A 15,548-nucleotide genomic window follows, 5' to 3' on the forward strand; every position below is an offset into this window, starting at 1 on the left:
GTTGTATGGCACCTTCCGGGATGTCGCTATAGTGATCCTTAATTGCAGACTACACTGTGTTAGCGCAGTTAAAAGTGTTTGTGACACTGTGAGTGCTCGTGCAGGTTCAGGCTGTGTTTCAGGATAAATGTTAGTATTGCAGTCTGCTAATGTGTGAAGAACCCTCCTAAAACACTTTCCCCTACTTCACCTAATATTTGGTGGATCTCAGAGGTAGGTAGGTAAGATAGAACTGTGTGTGTGTGTGTGTGTGTGTGTGTGTGTGTGTGTGTGTGTGTGTGTGTGTGTGTGTGTGTGTGTGTGTGTGTGTGTGTGTGTGTGTGAGTGAGTGAGTGAGAGAGAGAAGGGAGTTTATTTATAGTTGGCTCGTCTCTGCAAGGGAAGTTATTGATTAACACAATATCTGAGGTATTCCTCTGACGTAGCTGTGATGAGGACCATGTTGTCCTGCAGGTGACGTTGTCCTGCAGGTCAGGGTCTTTCTGCCCTGTGGATTCCTTGAACTTCTCTTTTGGCATGATTTTATTATTTTCCTTATTCTGAACAGTCACGAACTTACCCGCAGCAATACATAATGCAGATGTGTGGATGTCTCTTTCTGTCTGATATAACACATTAAGCTGCAGTTAGAGAAGAGAAAGGGACTCAATATACATGTGCATCTCCTGTAACAATGTTTATATGTAACGTCCCTGTTAAATAAACAAATAAATGTGTAAAAAAAAAAAAAGCTTCAAAATTCGACCCCTCCCCCTCCCTTTCTGCTGTGATTCAATATGGCTGCCAGCTAACCGTAGCATCGTAAACAAGATAACATTAACTTCATCATCACAGTAAAATGTGAACTGTGCTACAGAGTGAGACCGTAACCTTTAGCTTTGTAATTCTTCTGTTTAATCAAATCAAGAGTACACCAAGCAGGGGTAATTAACTACCCATCAAGCAGAAACCAGGTTTAAGAAACGAGGTTTCCAGTTCCTGGAGTCCTTCCCACCTCAGAAAAGCCGCTCTGATCTCAATCCTGGTTTTTAAAAAATCTAATTCTTTGTGTTTAGTTTGCTTTTTTCATTTGTCATCTCCTGTTTACTTAGGGAAGGGCCAGTTTTGCTGTGATGGTGGTGGTTTATCCGCCATCGCTTTTGCAAAGTTCCGGAATTTGCTCACTGACGGTGTTTGACCGAGTGATTGGCACACTCCACCAGACACTCCTGGCTCTGATTGGTTGTTGATTTGGTCATGGTGGATTCTTGCAAATGGCATTAGGAGGACCGCATGGAGCAAGAAAGATCTGATTTTGTTTTTGTCTTTTCAGATAATCTGTCTCATATATTACTGTCAAATCTGAGTTATTTTTATATGGGTTACGTACTGCTGCTTTAAGGTCCTTACATTTTGTCTTATTTGAGATTTACAATGAGTATTTGAAAGGCATGTAAAAAAATAGTAGCTGTGATCCAGCAGGAGGCTTAAAAAAGTCAATCCTAAATGTTTAAACCTCAGTTGATGTGAGAAAATGGCAACGTTCCGGTCCAGATTCATTGGCAGTCGTATCTCATTTGCATTTCTGAGGGAAAGGTGTTGGGTTAATGCCACAAAAGAGCCAGTTGCAGATATTCAAAGCAGCTCCATGTAATAAAACATGTTAAAATGACAGATGGACACTCAACACATTTAGGCCTAGTGGTGCAGCCACTCACCACATCAGAAGCTGAATGTTTATGTTCACTTGGTGATTAATATTGAGCACTTCCATTGTGTCTCATTTTGTGATGGCTGAATTATCAAATTCTTTGTGTGTGCGGTCAAACTACTTAAAGTTGTGGGGCGAATAACATTTAGGAAATACCAGTGTAACAGATACAGTGTTACAGTGTAACTTGGACAGTATGTAGCATATATGAGCTCTGTGTGTGCGCGCATGTTCATGTGTGTGTGCGTGTGCACACGTGCACATTTGTGTGCCTGTTATAGAGCTGTGATCATGTGGGATCTGTCGGTTATAGTGCTATATCTGTCAGCTGTAGTGCTGTATGTTCATATCTTTGTAATCAAATGCAGAGCTATAATATGCAGTTACACAAAAGACAGGAAATGCACCTGCATACACTGACACTTAGAAAATTAGCAAATTAAATTACTATTGACATTTCTGAAAATTAATTTTTCAATCTAAAAATACATTTGAACATTTTTCATTGCTCCAGGGGTGCAACTCTGTATTTTTCTGACTGAAACAGTTATTTAACTCCAAGGAAAATTGTGGCTTGATAACTTTGGACGGAGGAACGGCGATTTGAAGAAGTTCTTTGAACTAATGCACTGCTGGAAAGCCTCGCACAATTACCTGGCGTTTTGTTCCCTGTGATTCTTGCCTTGAACAGAGCTGCAATTATCTCCTCCACAACAAATGTGCTCTCTCCTATTAAGTGCCAGCAGACTTGATGGGGAGCCGAGATTGACATTTCTCCTCTCCTGAGTCGCCCTGGAAGGCTGCGGTTTTTCGGCCGGAGATGGACTCCTGGGTGTTATTTAACAGGGTGATAGAAGGCCGTGTGCTCTGTCTGGAGTGGCTTTCAAGGTGCTCGCTGAAACCTTCTCCACTGGGAAATGCTCTTGGCTCTGTTGTGTTTGTGTTGTGTGTTGTATTGTCAGATGAAATTGCATTGCATATTTTACATATTGAAATTTTGGGCTATGCAGCTTAAAGCATCTGATCTTAAAGCAACTGTTTTTCAGTGTAGAAAATTAGCATTTCATAATGATTCAGTGTTGATCAAATGCAAGTTGAGTCTGCCACATACTTCTTTACCTGTTTTCATGCACTTTTTTAGAAATTTCATTTTATTTGATTATTTTTTCTTTTTGTTTTCTTCTTGCCAGCATTGACACACCAGTATGCGGCATACACTCGTATGAATGCTTTGACAGTGATGTAGGCAGTATAAATAATTCAGCTGTTTTTGTGGTGTATGCTAGAATGCTTTCATTTTAGATCTGATCGCGTTTATTACCAAATTCAATCTGTAGGACGACATCCTGCTAATACGTGATAGGCTAAGGTGATGCAAACCGCCTGTAAACGACCCCGTAAATTACTTCCAGAAGTGGCTCCGTGTGGCCTCAAACACTCGTGTTGATTTTCCTCTGCGTTTTTACCCCATTTGTGCTCAGGGATGCCACCTCCAGCCATGCACCACTCCCCACGTTGCCCGGGCCCCTGCTCAGAGCTGCTCACGCCTCCAGCGTGCTCTTAAATGCCACTCCGCCCACATCGATTAGGGCCCCATCATGGGCAAAGGTCATTTATCAGAAGTGAGGATGAATTCTGTGGTGATTTATGCTCAGGTCAGGCTAAGGCAGCTGGTGTCACCCGTAAAGGATCCGCCTGCCACAAACGAAGCAAACACGAGCAGAGGTGGGAATAGCCTTAAAATGGCTTCAGGAAGGAGTTTAAGTCCTGCGAGTTGACTGAGAAGGTATTGACAGTTGAATTAAGAGAAGCAGAAGAGGCCATTCCCAAATAGACAGGATGAACCGGCAGTGGACATAAGTTGAATATAAACCCATGTGCGTTAGGTGTTGTTCTTCACCCTTGTTCAGGTTAGCTCCCAAGGCTTGCAACCTCAGGGCTCTGTAATCTAATTCTAAGTCTAATTGGGGAGGGGGGTAAACACCTTAACATTCAAATGCCATTCTTTGCTGGAAATAACGAAGGTACCAATCTTTGGTCCAGAGCAGATGTTCTTGCCTCTACTCCTGCTGAGCTACTGCCCAGTTTCAGTCATTTCCCATTTTGAATTCTTGAATCTCTGCAGGGGTTGCTGGGTCGTCGGTAGTGGCGTTCGTCATAACATTAGTGTTCATGGTCAAAAGAAACTCCATATCAAAACCTTTCCTCTTCAGTTGGGTGTCGGGTCCCACTTCCAAACCAGTTGAACTGAAAACCTTAGACTGTGCAGATTGGGATGTGAATTTGCGGTTCGTTCTTTCTTGGTAACACCCAAACGCATGTTTGCATTTAAAATGCATTTGCTCCACGTGTCCTCAGAGAATCTATTGGCTTGCCAACCAGGATGGCCCACGTGCTGCTCACGTTCCTGTGTACGTGTAAACCACGCCAAGGCTAGAGATTGAATGGCACCACCATTTGTCCTTAAGGCACCGTTTCTCCATTCCTGGACTCTGGGTGTCGCAGCTCAGGACAAATGGACTGACATTATATTTACTCACAGCTGCACAGAGCCACAAATCTTTGTCCAATGAAAAGGCTTTTACAGGTCACGTGTGGTGCAACTATGAAGTAAAGAAGCTGTTTTAAGAAATTATAAACATTACACATGTAATCCAATGGTAAGCAGTAAACTTTATGCAAATGTAAAATTTATATTCCCAACCTGCAACTTGAGAGCTGTCCAGTAGCAATGGATGTACAGTATGTCGTGTGAGTCACAGGGAAGGTTGACATCACAGGGAAGGTTGAATCTGGAGATTCACTCAGGTGGTCTGGGGTAATCTGGAGATTCACTCAGGTGGTCTGAGGTAACCTGGAGATTCACTCAGGTGGTCTGAGGTAATCTGGAGATTCACTCAGGTGGTCTGGGGTAATCTGGAGATTCACTCAGGTGGTCTGAGGTAATCTGGAGATTCACTCAGGTGGTCTGAGGTAACCTGGTGGATCCTGACCTGCTGCTCTGAGGTAATGTGTGTTTAAAATTTAAATTGTGTGTATATATTATAGGACTCATCATTTTGATTCTTTGTTGAAGGGGTTTTTAAAAGGCAGAACAACTTTTATTAGTCTCTTCTTGTTGACATCCACTTCTGGAAAAACACCCCCCCCCCCCCCCCCCCCAATCTTGTGCTCATAGTTTTGCATCATTCCCCATGCTCCCCATGTTTTTGTTTTTTTTTCTCCATGATGAGCTGTAGTTTGGAGACCATACAGACTCGTAGGCTGGTGAAAGATCCTGCAATGTGTGACCCTCCCCCCCTTCATGCTCGGTCACGACTTCAAGATTCCCGATTATAAGACCGCAAGCTGCGTGGTGTGAATGGTCCAGGAAGCTGACATCTTTGAATCATCACGTGGTGCGTCTGTGGCATTAGTTGCAGTCCTGTCAGGGTTAGGCTGACTGTGAGTGTCTTGTGTGCTTCTTATGTGTCTATTAAACAGGTGTGTATGCTCATGTGACATAAACAAGGGCATTTCTACACTGCACTGTTAGTTTCGCTGCACCTCTCTATGCTTGTGCCTGACTTTACTTTCACATGCATATTTAACATGGTGATTTAGCATGAAAAAGTGATATACTGCAGTTCAGTTAATATGGCGGTGTGACACGATTCCAAATGTTTTTGTCCCTGTTGAAATGATTAGAAAATTCTTATTCACCATCCCTAAATTATACATCATTATCTGTGTGTCAAAAATGGAGTTAACTTTTTAGGCAAAGCCATGCTGTTTCTGGTGTTAAGGGAGTGCCATGTGTTCTCCACTCTACAGCTAGAGTTGTCACACCCCACATGCCTTCACTGATTCAGAAATTATCAAGACAGTCTTGTTTATCGCAGATCAGCACGGCCTAGCCACACTTCTTGAAGCTTGATCTGAGCTAGAACTGAAAGAGAACAGGGAAAACACACACACACACACACACACACACACACACACACCCACACACAAAAATTTTAAAAGGCTTTCTGACTTGTCCTTCAGCTGCTGTCATTGACTTTATTTTTGGCTGCTGTGTCCCCCCGGGAGCGAGAGATCTTCTGACTCCAGCGATTCGTCAGCTCTTTGTTGCCGGCGACAGCCAGCCTCGTCTCCACCAGTAACCTCTCCATCTCGCTCTCTCTCCCACCACATTTCCCTTAACTACCATATTGTCACAGAAAGTCTCAGGAACACAGATTCATTTGCTTTGCTCACCCCCGATCACTTGCGATCACTCAGCTCTGCATCCAGGGTTCCTTCCCCTCACCAGCACGGTCCACCTGAGCACCGCCAGCCCCAGACGGACACTTGCAGTGTACACAGATTCTTAATGCAGAAAATGAGTTCAGAATGTGTGTTCAGGGAGCTATTTCATTTTTGGATATCTTTTTGCACTCTCCAGCGGTTCAGTTGTGCGATTGTAACAGCGAGGTTTGATCTCTTTCTTGTTCAAGGCATTTCGGTTGTGCGATTGTAACGGGGAGGTCTGATCTCTTTCCTGTTTGAGACCTTTAATCGTTCGGTTCTTACTCATTCATCCATTATTTGTGGCTGTCACATTGCGGTGTTTCTGTCATTCTTCACTTTTCGTTCAATTACAGCTTTGGCCCTGTGTCCAACATGCTAGCAAACACATTACTTATAATAAAAATTTCAGTAGATAAATCTATTAGTTTATAAATGTGCAGTTTTCAACCAGTGACCATTTCCATGTGCGTTTTTATTTAAATTCCATTATCGAAATGTCTTCCAAAAATGATCTGCCCCTGCTCAAGGTCACAGTGTGCCATTGTAAATAGAGCTGGAATAAGTGAGCCGGTCCTCTATTACCTGACACAGGATCTGTGTTTGGGTACATCCAGGAAATGAGTGAGGACAGAGAGAACTTTGAGAGAGTGAAACAGTTGTGAAAGGTTTGTATTTCCTGACCCAGACCCCAAACAGAAACCCCATCCGCCTCTCTGCAACACTTTCGACCTTGACGCTATAAAGGACACATGGATGAGGAGGCAGGAGAGAAAGAACTTCAGCAAAAAGTTCTCAAACTGATTCAGGATGCTGAAGAAGTGAGTAATTGTTGTAGTTCTAAGGCACGAAAGTGTTCTGAAGCCTTGCATTGTTCTTTAATAATGTTATATATATTTTTTGCTTTTCTTTTTTGTTTTTTCTCTGACGTGATGACGAGTTTTTATGAATCTAAGGAGGATCTGTAGAGTCTAGATTTCTGGAGTCGCTATGTCTGAGCTAACTTTTAAAAATTGAAGTGGTTCAAGTTGAAACAAAGAAATTCTGATTTGCTGTACCCTGTTTGCGGCGAATCAGATTTAAAGATCATATTGCATCCCAACCCTTGAGAGTTTCATTTCTACCTCCGCGTAATGCCCACTGCACCAGATCAGCAGAGAATCCCTTGTGGTGACCAGACACAGGGCGCCAGAGACTCCGTCAGCACACCCGTCGTGCTGCTCCACCCGCTCCGTCCTGCCTGACCGTCTCACCACATCACGTGGCATTATATCATAGCTCCTCATGATCTGATCCAAAAGAGTGTAGGTTAAGGCCTTCTCCAGTGACGGAGGGCAGAACTCATGTGCACCATTGATGGTCCTGACGTGTAACCCTCCCAACACAGGAGTCCCATCGAGGTCCTGCGCAGGTGGGGTGCGGCTGGTGCAGGTGGGGTGCGGCTGGTGCAGGTGGGGTGCGGCTGGTGCAGGTGGGGTGCGGCTGGTGTACGTGGGGTGCGGCTGGTCTAGGTGGGGTGCAGGTGGGGTGTGGCTGGTGCAGGTGGGGTGTGCACCTGGTCTCCTGTTAAAGCACGTGCAGATCTCGTTTGCCATGTTCCCTGGTCTCGCCCAGCCGTGCATGTGGCTCCCTGAAGAGTGCTCGCCATCTCCGACCTTTTTTGAACGATGGCTCGCGGAGCCCTGGTTTTGCTACGTTATCCCGGTTTTGCTACGAGAACCCTGCAGAAGTCCCCAGCAGCCGTCGGGAGTGGACAGGATGCCTCTCCTTCCAGCCTCTCTGCAGATCAAATCTCTCCCTGAGAATAAGAGACGTTTACTTGCTTCCGTCCACAGAAACTAGCAACCCGACCCTCTGTTCTACTTTACATCATCTGCTGGTTTGCTATTCATACCGCAAACGATGGGCAAAAGCCCTCAAAAACAACAAACAGAAAAAAACCTTGTAACTCGTACATGCTGGTGCACACGTGAACGTACGGATCTGTGTGCCTTCCTCCATTGTATCTCTGCACCAGGTGTGTTTGGGTCAGGCGTGGCAGCTGAAGGCTGTGCACGCGCTCGCCGGGTCACCCTACCGTGGCTTTATTTTTCTCTTTTGTACGGGTGGCCAGCGCTTGCGTTTGCACTTTCGTCTGAATGCACGCTGAAGGTGTGTAGGTTTTTTAGCAAAGTGTGCACTCACGTCCCTGTGTGCTTTGTAAATGCAGATGTTGTAAATCAGTTTCCTGCTCCTGATTCCTTTTTCTTCCCTTCAGTTTTACAGAATGGGTCTTGATGGCGTAATGCTGCTCATAGGGGTGTTTCTTAGCTGAAGCAGATCTCCAGGAAGCAGCCTTTCTTGCCTCCTGCGGCCATTGTAATCTGTAAGCCTTGTGCGGTTGCCAGATAATGCCGTTAATGTACACATGGCGATCGAGTTCGATCTGAGGAGGTTGAGATTTGAACGGCACACTTGTAACTTGGGTAAGTGGGGTTTGCTTAAAAGGACTTTGACCAAAACCTCAGACCATTTCTGGTGGCGGAAGGCTGGGGTCCCTGTATCTACCTCCGCCCACGGGAGTCCAGGACCGGACGAGCTGAAGGTTATCTGTCTGCTCGTGTGGTTGGAGGTGGTGAAGGCGTGATGGGGTTTTGAATACCCTGAGAGTCAATCTGCATTCAGAGCACCGGCACACAGTTACCAGCAAAACCCCCACTGAGAAATACAAACGTTTGCGTTGTTAAGACTGGATCAAGTCTAGAGGGGAGCAATTAGCTTGAGCTCATTAGCATAAAGCTAACGGGCCCTCATCCGCTTTCATTATTGAGTGCGTTTCAGCAAGGTATATCTTGTGGTCTTTTTTGCAGATTAAAGCAGTGAAGTGTGTGTGTGTGTGTGTGTGTGTGTGTGTGTGTGTGTGTGTGTGTGTGTGTGTGTGTGTGTGTGTGTGTGCGCATCCACCAATCCCTGTTCTCTTCCCTTCTACCACAGCCAACCAGTGAGGATGACCTTTGCCCTATCTGCTATGCACACTCCATATCGGCCGTCTTCAAGCCCTGCTCCCACAAGTCCTGCAAGTGAGTAATCGTCCCCGCTGCCGCACCAGACCCTCTTTATCGATCCCAACTCCACACTGGCCAATCAGCAGACGGACCCCAAGCCTCTTTTGCTGTTGCTTGGCATTATTGCTGCACTGCTTAGAGACTGATGACTGCACAGGATGAAAAAGGCTCCTTAACTTCACAGTGATGTGTTGGGATGGCGGTCATGCATCCATGAAGTTAGATTCTGCCAAAGTGCTCTTATTATTTCAGTCATGAAGGCTGCGAGGCCGTCGGTTCAGGCCTCCGTTGACTCAGAAGGCCCAGTACTGCAGAAGGGACAGAGGCCAGTGTTGCGGCCGCTGCACCTTCCTGCTGTGCTGTGTGTTCCCCAGAGACTTGTTGCTCTGCTGTAATATCGCATTCTTAATCTTCCTACTCAGGCAGCGAAACGATCACAACGGATTAAACCGTTTTTGGCCTCTCATCAATTCGGTTGACACTTTATTATATTTGTATGGTAGTGGCTGTGGTATATTTCATCATTCCCAGAAAGGTTTGCCTCGTAAAGGCTGTCAGGGCATGACTCAGCAAACTGTCAACGACTGGATATCTCTGACCTGCCTGCTCCTTCTCCCCCCTCTCTCAATCCCTCTTTCCTTCTCCTTTCCTCCTTTATTTCCAGAGCATGCATCAACCAACATCTGATGAATAACAAGGACTGTTTCTTCTGCAAGGCCACCATCACTGGAGTGGAAGATTACAGCAAGCCTGCAGGCCCTTAACATGCCCTCCAGGCTCTCAAACACGCCCCGCCCACACTCACGCCCCGCCCGCACCTACACACCTTGAGCAACATGAAGATCAGCACCTCACACCAATCTCCAAAGACTGCGCTCCGCTCTCCACGAGCCCACGACCCTGCAATCCACCACCGGCCACTCCAAGGTTCAGCATGCTGGCGATGCTCTCGGCTGCCGCGCGCCCCTCCAGAGCTCAGCCCCCCTGTTTGGCGTTCCACAGCCCAGCCTGGCTCCACCGCTGATGGAGAAAGGGTGGGGGGCACTGACGAGAGGCAGATGGCATAATCCATCCCCACGACCCTGTCAGCTGGTCGCTACACCCCCACCCCCTCTCTCCACCCTTCTTAAACTCTCCATGCTCACCGCCTGTCTGGGCCCAGGACAATGTGGGCTACTTCACTTGTGATCATACTTCACCTGTAGCCATAGGCCATCCACCTTGGTCTTGGGTATCCACAACATTGGGTGTCTCGAGATCTCTTTAACACTCACGCTCTGTACTTGACGACTTGTTTTTATATACAAAACCGACAGCCATATTTGACGTGGCGGTATCTAGCAGTGCAGGTGAAGGTGTGTATGGCTTTGTGAATGGTTGACGATTACGACAAAAGAACCTCAGGTCGTGCGTCACGCTTATCCAACGTATTATTAACAGTTTATTGCAGCTTTACCGATCCTTTAGAAATCGTCCTGCAGTGTGACGGTCCTGATGGGGTTGGATCAGATATGCATTTGGTGTGAGTGGCGCAATTTCAGGTTCTGACGAGTAATACAGGTTGCTTCTTTACTCCATAATGCATTTCTCCATAATGCTGCTCTTAAACACATCAGCGGCCTGAGCAATACAGTATTCGTGATTTTTCAGGATTCGTTTGGCTCTGGACACACCCTTATGCTGGTTGCCTCTTTCATTGCGGTGTGCCACATGTGTAAATGTCGGGCTTTGTGTAGTTTAGTTCCATGCCCACGGTGCAGTTGTGGTGCTTTTCTTCCCACACGACCCCCCCCACGTGTCTTCTGGTGTCGCATCAAAAAAAAACTTGTCCTGCTGTAAATTGCTCTTTGTTAACAAGCTCTTACCGTCATACCTTTTAAGGAACCCTGTAGGGGGCGCCAGTGCCGGAGTGGAGATGTGTCCGCGGCTGGGATCTCGTCCACCCGTCTTCTGGATGTCTTTAAGGCTTCATGTGCACCAACGCCCTGGCGGACGGGGACACCCCGCCTCCAAGCGAGCATATGCCCACCTCCGTGGCCTCTCCGCAGGTCCCTTTAAAGAGAATCTGCCCCGAAGCAGAAAAACAGCTTTTCTACTGCAAATAAAGGCATAGTGGCTCAGGTCAGGACCCACAGGTCAGGAGGGGGGAGCAGTGGCGTCCCGTTCTAGTGGACGGCAGAATCAGGGCTCGTATGATGCCCCCAGAGGGAGTTGGTTGGATTTTTAATTCTTGTTCTGTTTTTTTCTTTTTTGAACTGTCCAAACTCTAAGCAATGATGTTGAAATATATTTTCCATTATCCCTCTGAAGTCCCAGTTATTGCTAGCTACAAAGAGCGTCAGAATATTCTAGTAATTATTTCTCATTAGGTGATGGAGACATGTTGGGACATTCGAAAGGCTCAACATGGAGGTTGTTCTCGCTGTAGCCCGAATTTCACACACCATAACAACGTATGTTATGGTTGCCTGTAGTCTCCTTTATCGGAACTAACCTCGACTGAAGGTTTGACTGCTGTTGCTCCTTTTGGGAAATAAGCGTCATATAGATGATAATCAGACATAACTAAGTCTTCAGAAGGTTCATTACTATTGCCATGTCATGTGACTTGCCTGATTAGGGTTCTGCACACGACTGTTTCTGTCTTTTGGCTTTGGAGCACGGAGAACATGACCTTCCACTTGCTTTCCAAACTCATCTGACATTAAATTCTTGAACGCATTCACACATTTATAACCTTTTCAATTTAGGTGTGTTTTGACAACTGCAATTCACATTTGGACTGTTTAAGTACTTCTCTAAGTAGAACTATATCCTCTTAAGATTGGGGGTTGCATGGTATGAATTTGGGAGCCTCATATTTAGCTCTTGGTAAAGTGTGTGTCTGTGTTGGTGTGGGCGTGGGCCAGGTGTGTGGTTTGAGTGTGGGTGTGGCCAGGGGTGTGGCCTGAGTGTGTGGGAAGGGTGCATGGGCGTGGCTGCGCAGTCTGCTTGTGTTAATTTACTTTGCGAGTAAAAAAGGTTCCCACTCTTAGGCGCAAGCTGTAGTCAGCCAAGGGAATTTCAGTTTGTATAAGCAATATTTAATAGACTGTTGGTGTTTTTATTTTGCTGTTTGTCAAGGGGAGAAGATGGGCTTTGTCTGTTTTTATTTCTCCTTTATGAGTGAGAGTGCACATATATATTGACGGTGTAACGGCATTAAATTATTTATCCAAAGAGATGGGCTCCTGTGGTTGCTTTGGTAAAAGCTGTCTGGCAGGTGCTGGATCCTCTGTGCAGGAAGGGAGTGACCGTGTGGAGAGATCTTCCCTCCCATCCATTAACTGACCATCGGAGATGACGGGGAAGCGTGCTCTTACATCATGAAATGATGTCTTCCGGACTTTCCTCAGCAGCGAGACCAGCCATTGGTTCTGACGAGAGCGTGGGGTTTCTGAGAGCCGAAGATAAAATCACCGAAAGCCACAGATAGACTTGCCCTCAGGGCGTGCTGTCGGGCCTGGCAGTACCTAGCACCTCGGCTAGCCAGCAGAAAGCTACTAATTCGTGAAACATTTCTCGCCGGAGCCCCTGTGTTGACAATAAAATAATTTTTTGTCGTCTGCCTGGCTCCCTGGATCTGTTGCCTTTTGTGGTGTAGGACAACGGGTCTCTCGTGTTTCTGCGGGATCCTGGTATGCAGAGGCTGTCCCGCATCCCTTCAGGACTCTTTGCTCACTTTTGCTGACACGCCAGGGCTGCAGAGCTGTAGGCTTCGGAGGCCAGTATGGGACACGGCACTGCCGAGTGGCTACAGTGTAGCGGCCTTCTCCACTCGCATGTTTTGAAACCGTCGAGCCAGATTTAACATTCGTCCTGGCACGTCGCCCCCTACATCAAAGACTGACGAGGGCAAGAACAGGGCAAGTTCATCAGCCTCCTTCCTCTCATCTGCGCAGAACCTAAAGCAGTAAATCCATCCAGACATATTCATTGATGTTTTGTATCCATCCATACAGGCGTCACCCACCAATATTACCATCCCTGCTTCTTCAGGTCCTCCCGGAGTCCCGCTGCTGTAGTGAAGCCAGACGCCCCCTTCATCTACTCACCGCTCCATTGATCAGTAGCATAGAAACTGTACCCCAGGCCAAGTGCTGGGGATTGTATAGATTACCTGTGGTAATAGCCTTGGTGGGGGAAAGGCGAGAGGTCCACATCAAGGAGAGGCTGGAAAACATGCCCCCCCCCAAAGAAAATACCCCCCTACCTCTCGCTGGCGATATGCGACTATGGGTATTTATAGCTGAACAAGAACCAGCCAAGCAGCACGGATCAATGGCTCTGGGATGTGACACAGACTGTCTGCGCCAGCTGGGGTCGCGGGGTGCGGGCAGGTGAGGTCACAGCCAGCAGGGAAACACCAGCACTCTGGCCTGAGAAGGACTCCCATGATGCCAAGAAGGTAAAAGATGTAAGAACCACGTTCTTCGAGAGTTATGTGGGGATTTGCTTTTTTAAATTTTATTTCAACATTTTTTAATTAGTATACTATGGGGGTTCATACCTAAATACCAGAGGTGTTTGTCTATAGTTGACAGATTACTTGAACGTTTACCTGCCCTCTGTTGAGTCACCACAGGTCTCCAGAAGAAACCCGGTCATTAGGACAGAAAAGCCTAATCAAGTTCATCAGGTTCGGATCTGGAGTGAACTGAACCACTAGCAAAGCAAAAAACTAAGCAAAGCAGAACAATGAACAGCATGTTCTGGTTACTGAGGTTACTGCTCTCTTTGCCTGTATATGTATATTTAATTGAATGTTGTTTGAATCTACCAGTACTACTGTATAATACAACAGTCAATGGAGGAAAAAAGTAACATGCTTGCAATGGGTTAGGAAAGTATGTCCTAGTATGTATGATAACCAGCTTAGGGATGTAACTTGTTTCCCTCTCTGACATATGCAACTTTAGGTAATGCTGCCCTCATGAGGATTTAAAGATTACCACAAAATGAACCTTTAAACAGTGTTAAAAAACATGCAGTTATCGCAGGCCAAGATCAAGTATGTGATCAGAATCAAATATGCTAAATATCTATATTTGTGAATATCTATAAATATTCCTTTCACTTAAACGATATACAAAATGATAGCTAAATCAATTATTACTAACCCATCGAGGCAATGGGAGGAAGATTTATTCCTGGCCCAGATGCCGAGGGCAATTATAAATACTACGTGACCAGCAAAACGAACTTGCAATGTTTTCAATATAAAGTCACACATAGCGTACATTACACTACATGTGAGATGTTTAGAATGAGATTTACAAGCTCAACAACAAGTATGTACTGTACTCAAAACACAACTGACTTACATTCATGTCACGTGGCCCTGCACTCTGGCATGAGGTCGTCACTACATATCCACGCCCTAAATAACCCAGTCCATCCAAGACCATCATCACGTCTCCTAGGATACATAACACCAGCCGATACAACAACAACAACTGGATAGTGTATATATAAGATTAATAATCGGCAAAAAAAGATATGCTTGAATTACAAAACACAAGATAACATCAGCATTACCATCTGGAAAACTCTATTAACAGACTCAATGGACCCAATCAGTAACAAAAACACTAATGTCTATGATACATACCACAAACTAGAAATATCCCACCCTAGTATGTGTACATTTACACGCACACACAAACAATTCCTGCAGTGGTGCAAGTGGCTAATAACACGTATAAATATTTTATATAATATTCTGTTTGTTTTTGAAGGTTTTTTTTCTTTATTCCCCTGTTTCTCACCATGCCACTTATGATTATGTATATGTATATTATAAATACAGTAATATATAGCCTAATAAAATGGAGAGGCAGGTGACAAGAGTCTGAAGTGTGCCACCTAGTGGCCTTTAAGTGACCTGTTCAAGTGTGATCAATAACGGCATGTTTCGCTTCGGCCTCTAGATGGAGACAGAGGATGCCCGTGCTAAACACACAGTATATCATACATGCATTTCACTTGCAGCGTGCTGTGCAGGATTTGTTCTCCGATTGTGAGATTTTACACTGGATTTGGTCTTTCCTGTATAGGCGAATATTTTCACGCGAATGCATTTCTTACCAGATGCCTGGTCTGGTTTGCCGTATGTTTAAAAGCACTTAAGAACGTGCTACAGGGATGAGGTAAAATGGCTGACTAGACTGCATGACGAACTTTGAACCCCACCAGCAGAGCGCGTGAGTGACGTGTGCACGTTTAGCTATTCCTAAATAATCTGCATTGACAGCATAGATTCATAAAGGGGTAGGGGTGAACATTATTTATGGTACAAGCTGAGAATAAATGAATTGCAAAAACATTATTGCGTTCTTTATCATTGATATTTCGCTGTGATTTTAATAATAGTAATTTGGTCGTGATGTTCTAATAAAGAAGCAGTCGAACATCTAGCTTTCTCCTGGCTGCCATAGAAGAGTAGGCTATGTTCGATATTCTCTCAGCCTGCTTTGCCATTCTGTAGGACTTCAGATATCTGTAGG

General features: G+C 45.6%; 1 protein-coding gene across 1 annotated transcript in view; it reads left to right on the plus strand.

Moving 5' to 3' along the window:
* Positions 1 to 15,367, plus strand: part of rnf123 (ring finger protein 123) — a 77,803-nt gene extending 62,436 nt beyond the window's left edge. The window contains exons 8-9 of the mRNA XM_077013576.1: positions 8,933 to 9,018; positions 9,668 to 15,367. Coding sequence (XP_076869691.1) covers positions 8,933 to 9,018; positions 9,668 to 9,767 — 186 coding nt within the window. The 3' untranslated portion in view covers positions 9,768 to 15,367. The remainder of the gene's footprint in view (positions 1 to 8,932; positions 9,019 to 9,667) is intronic.
* The last annotated feature ends 181 nt before the right edge of the window (positions 15,368 to 15,548 follow it).

Source organism: Brachyhypopomus gauderio, chromosome 1 (assembly GCF_052324685.1).
Source record: "Brachyhypopomus gauderio isolate BG-103 chromosome 1, BGAUD_0.2, whole genome shotgun sequence".
Lineage (NCBI taxonomy): Eukaryota > Metazoa > Chordata > Actinopteri > Gymnotiformes > Hypopomidae > Brachyhypopomus > Brachyhypopomus gauderio.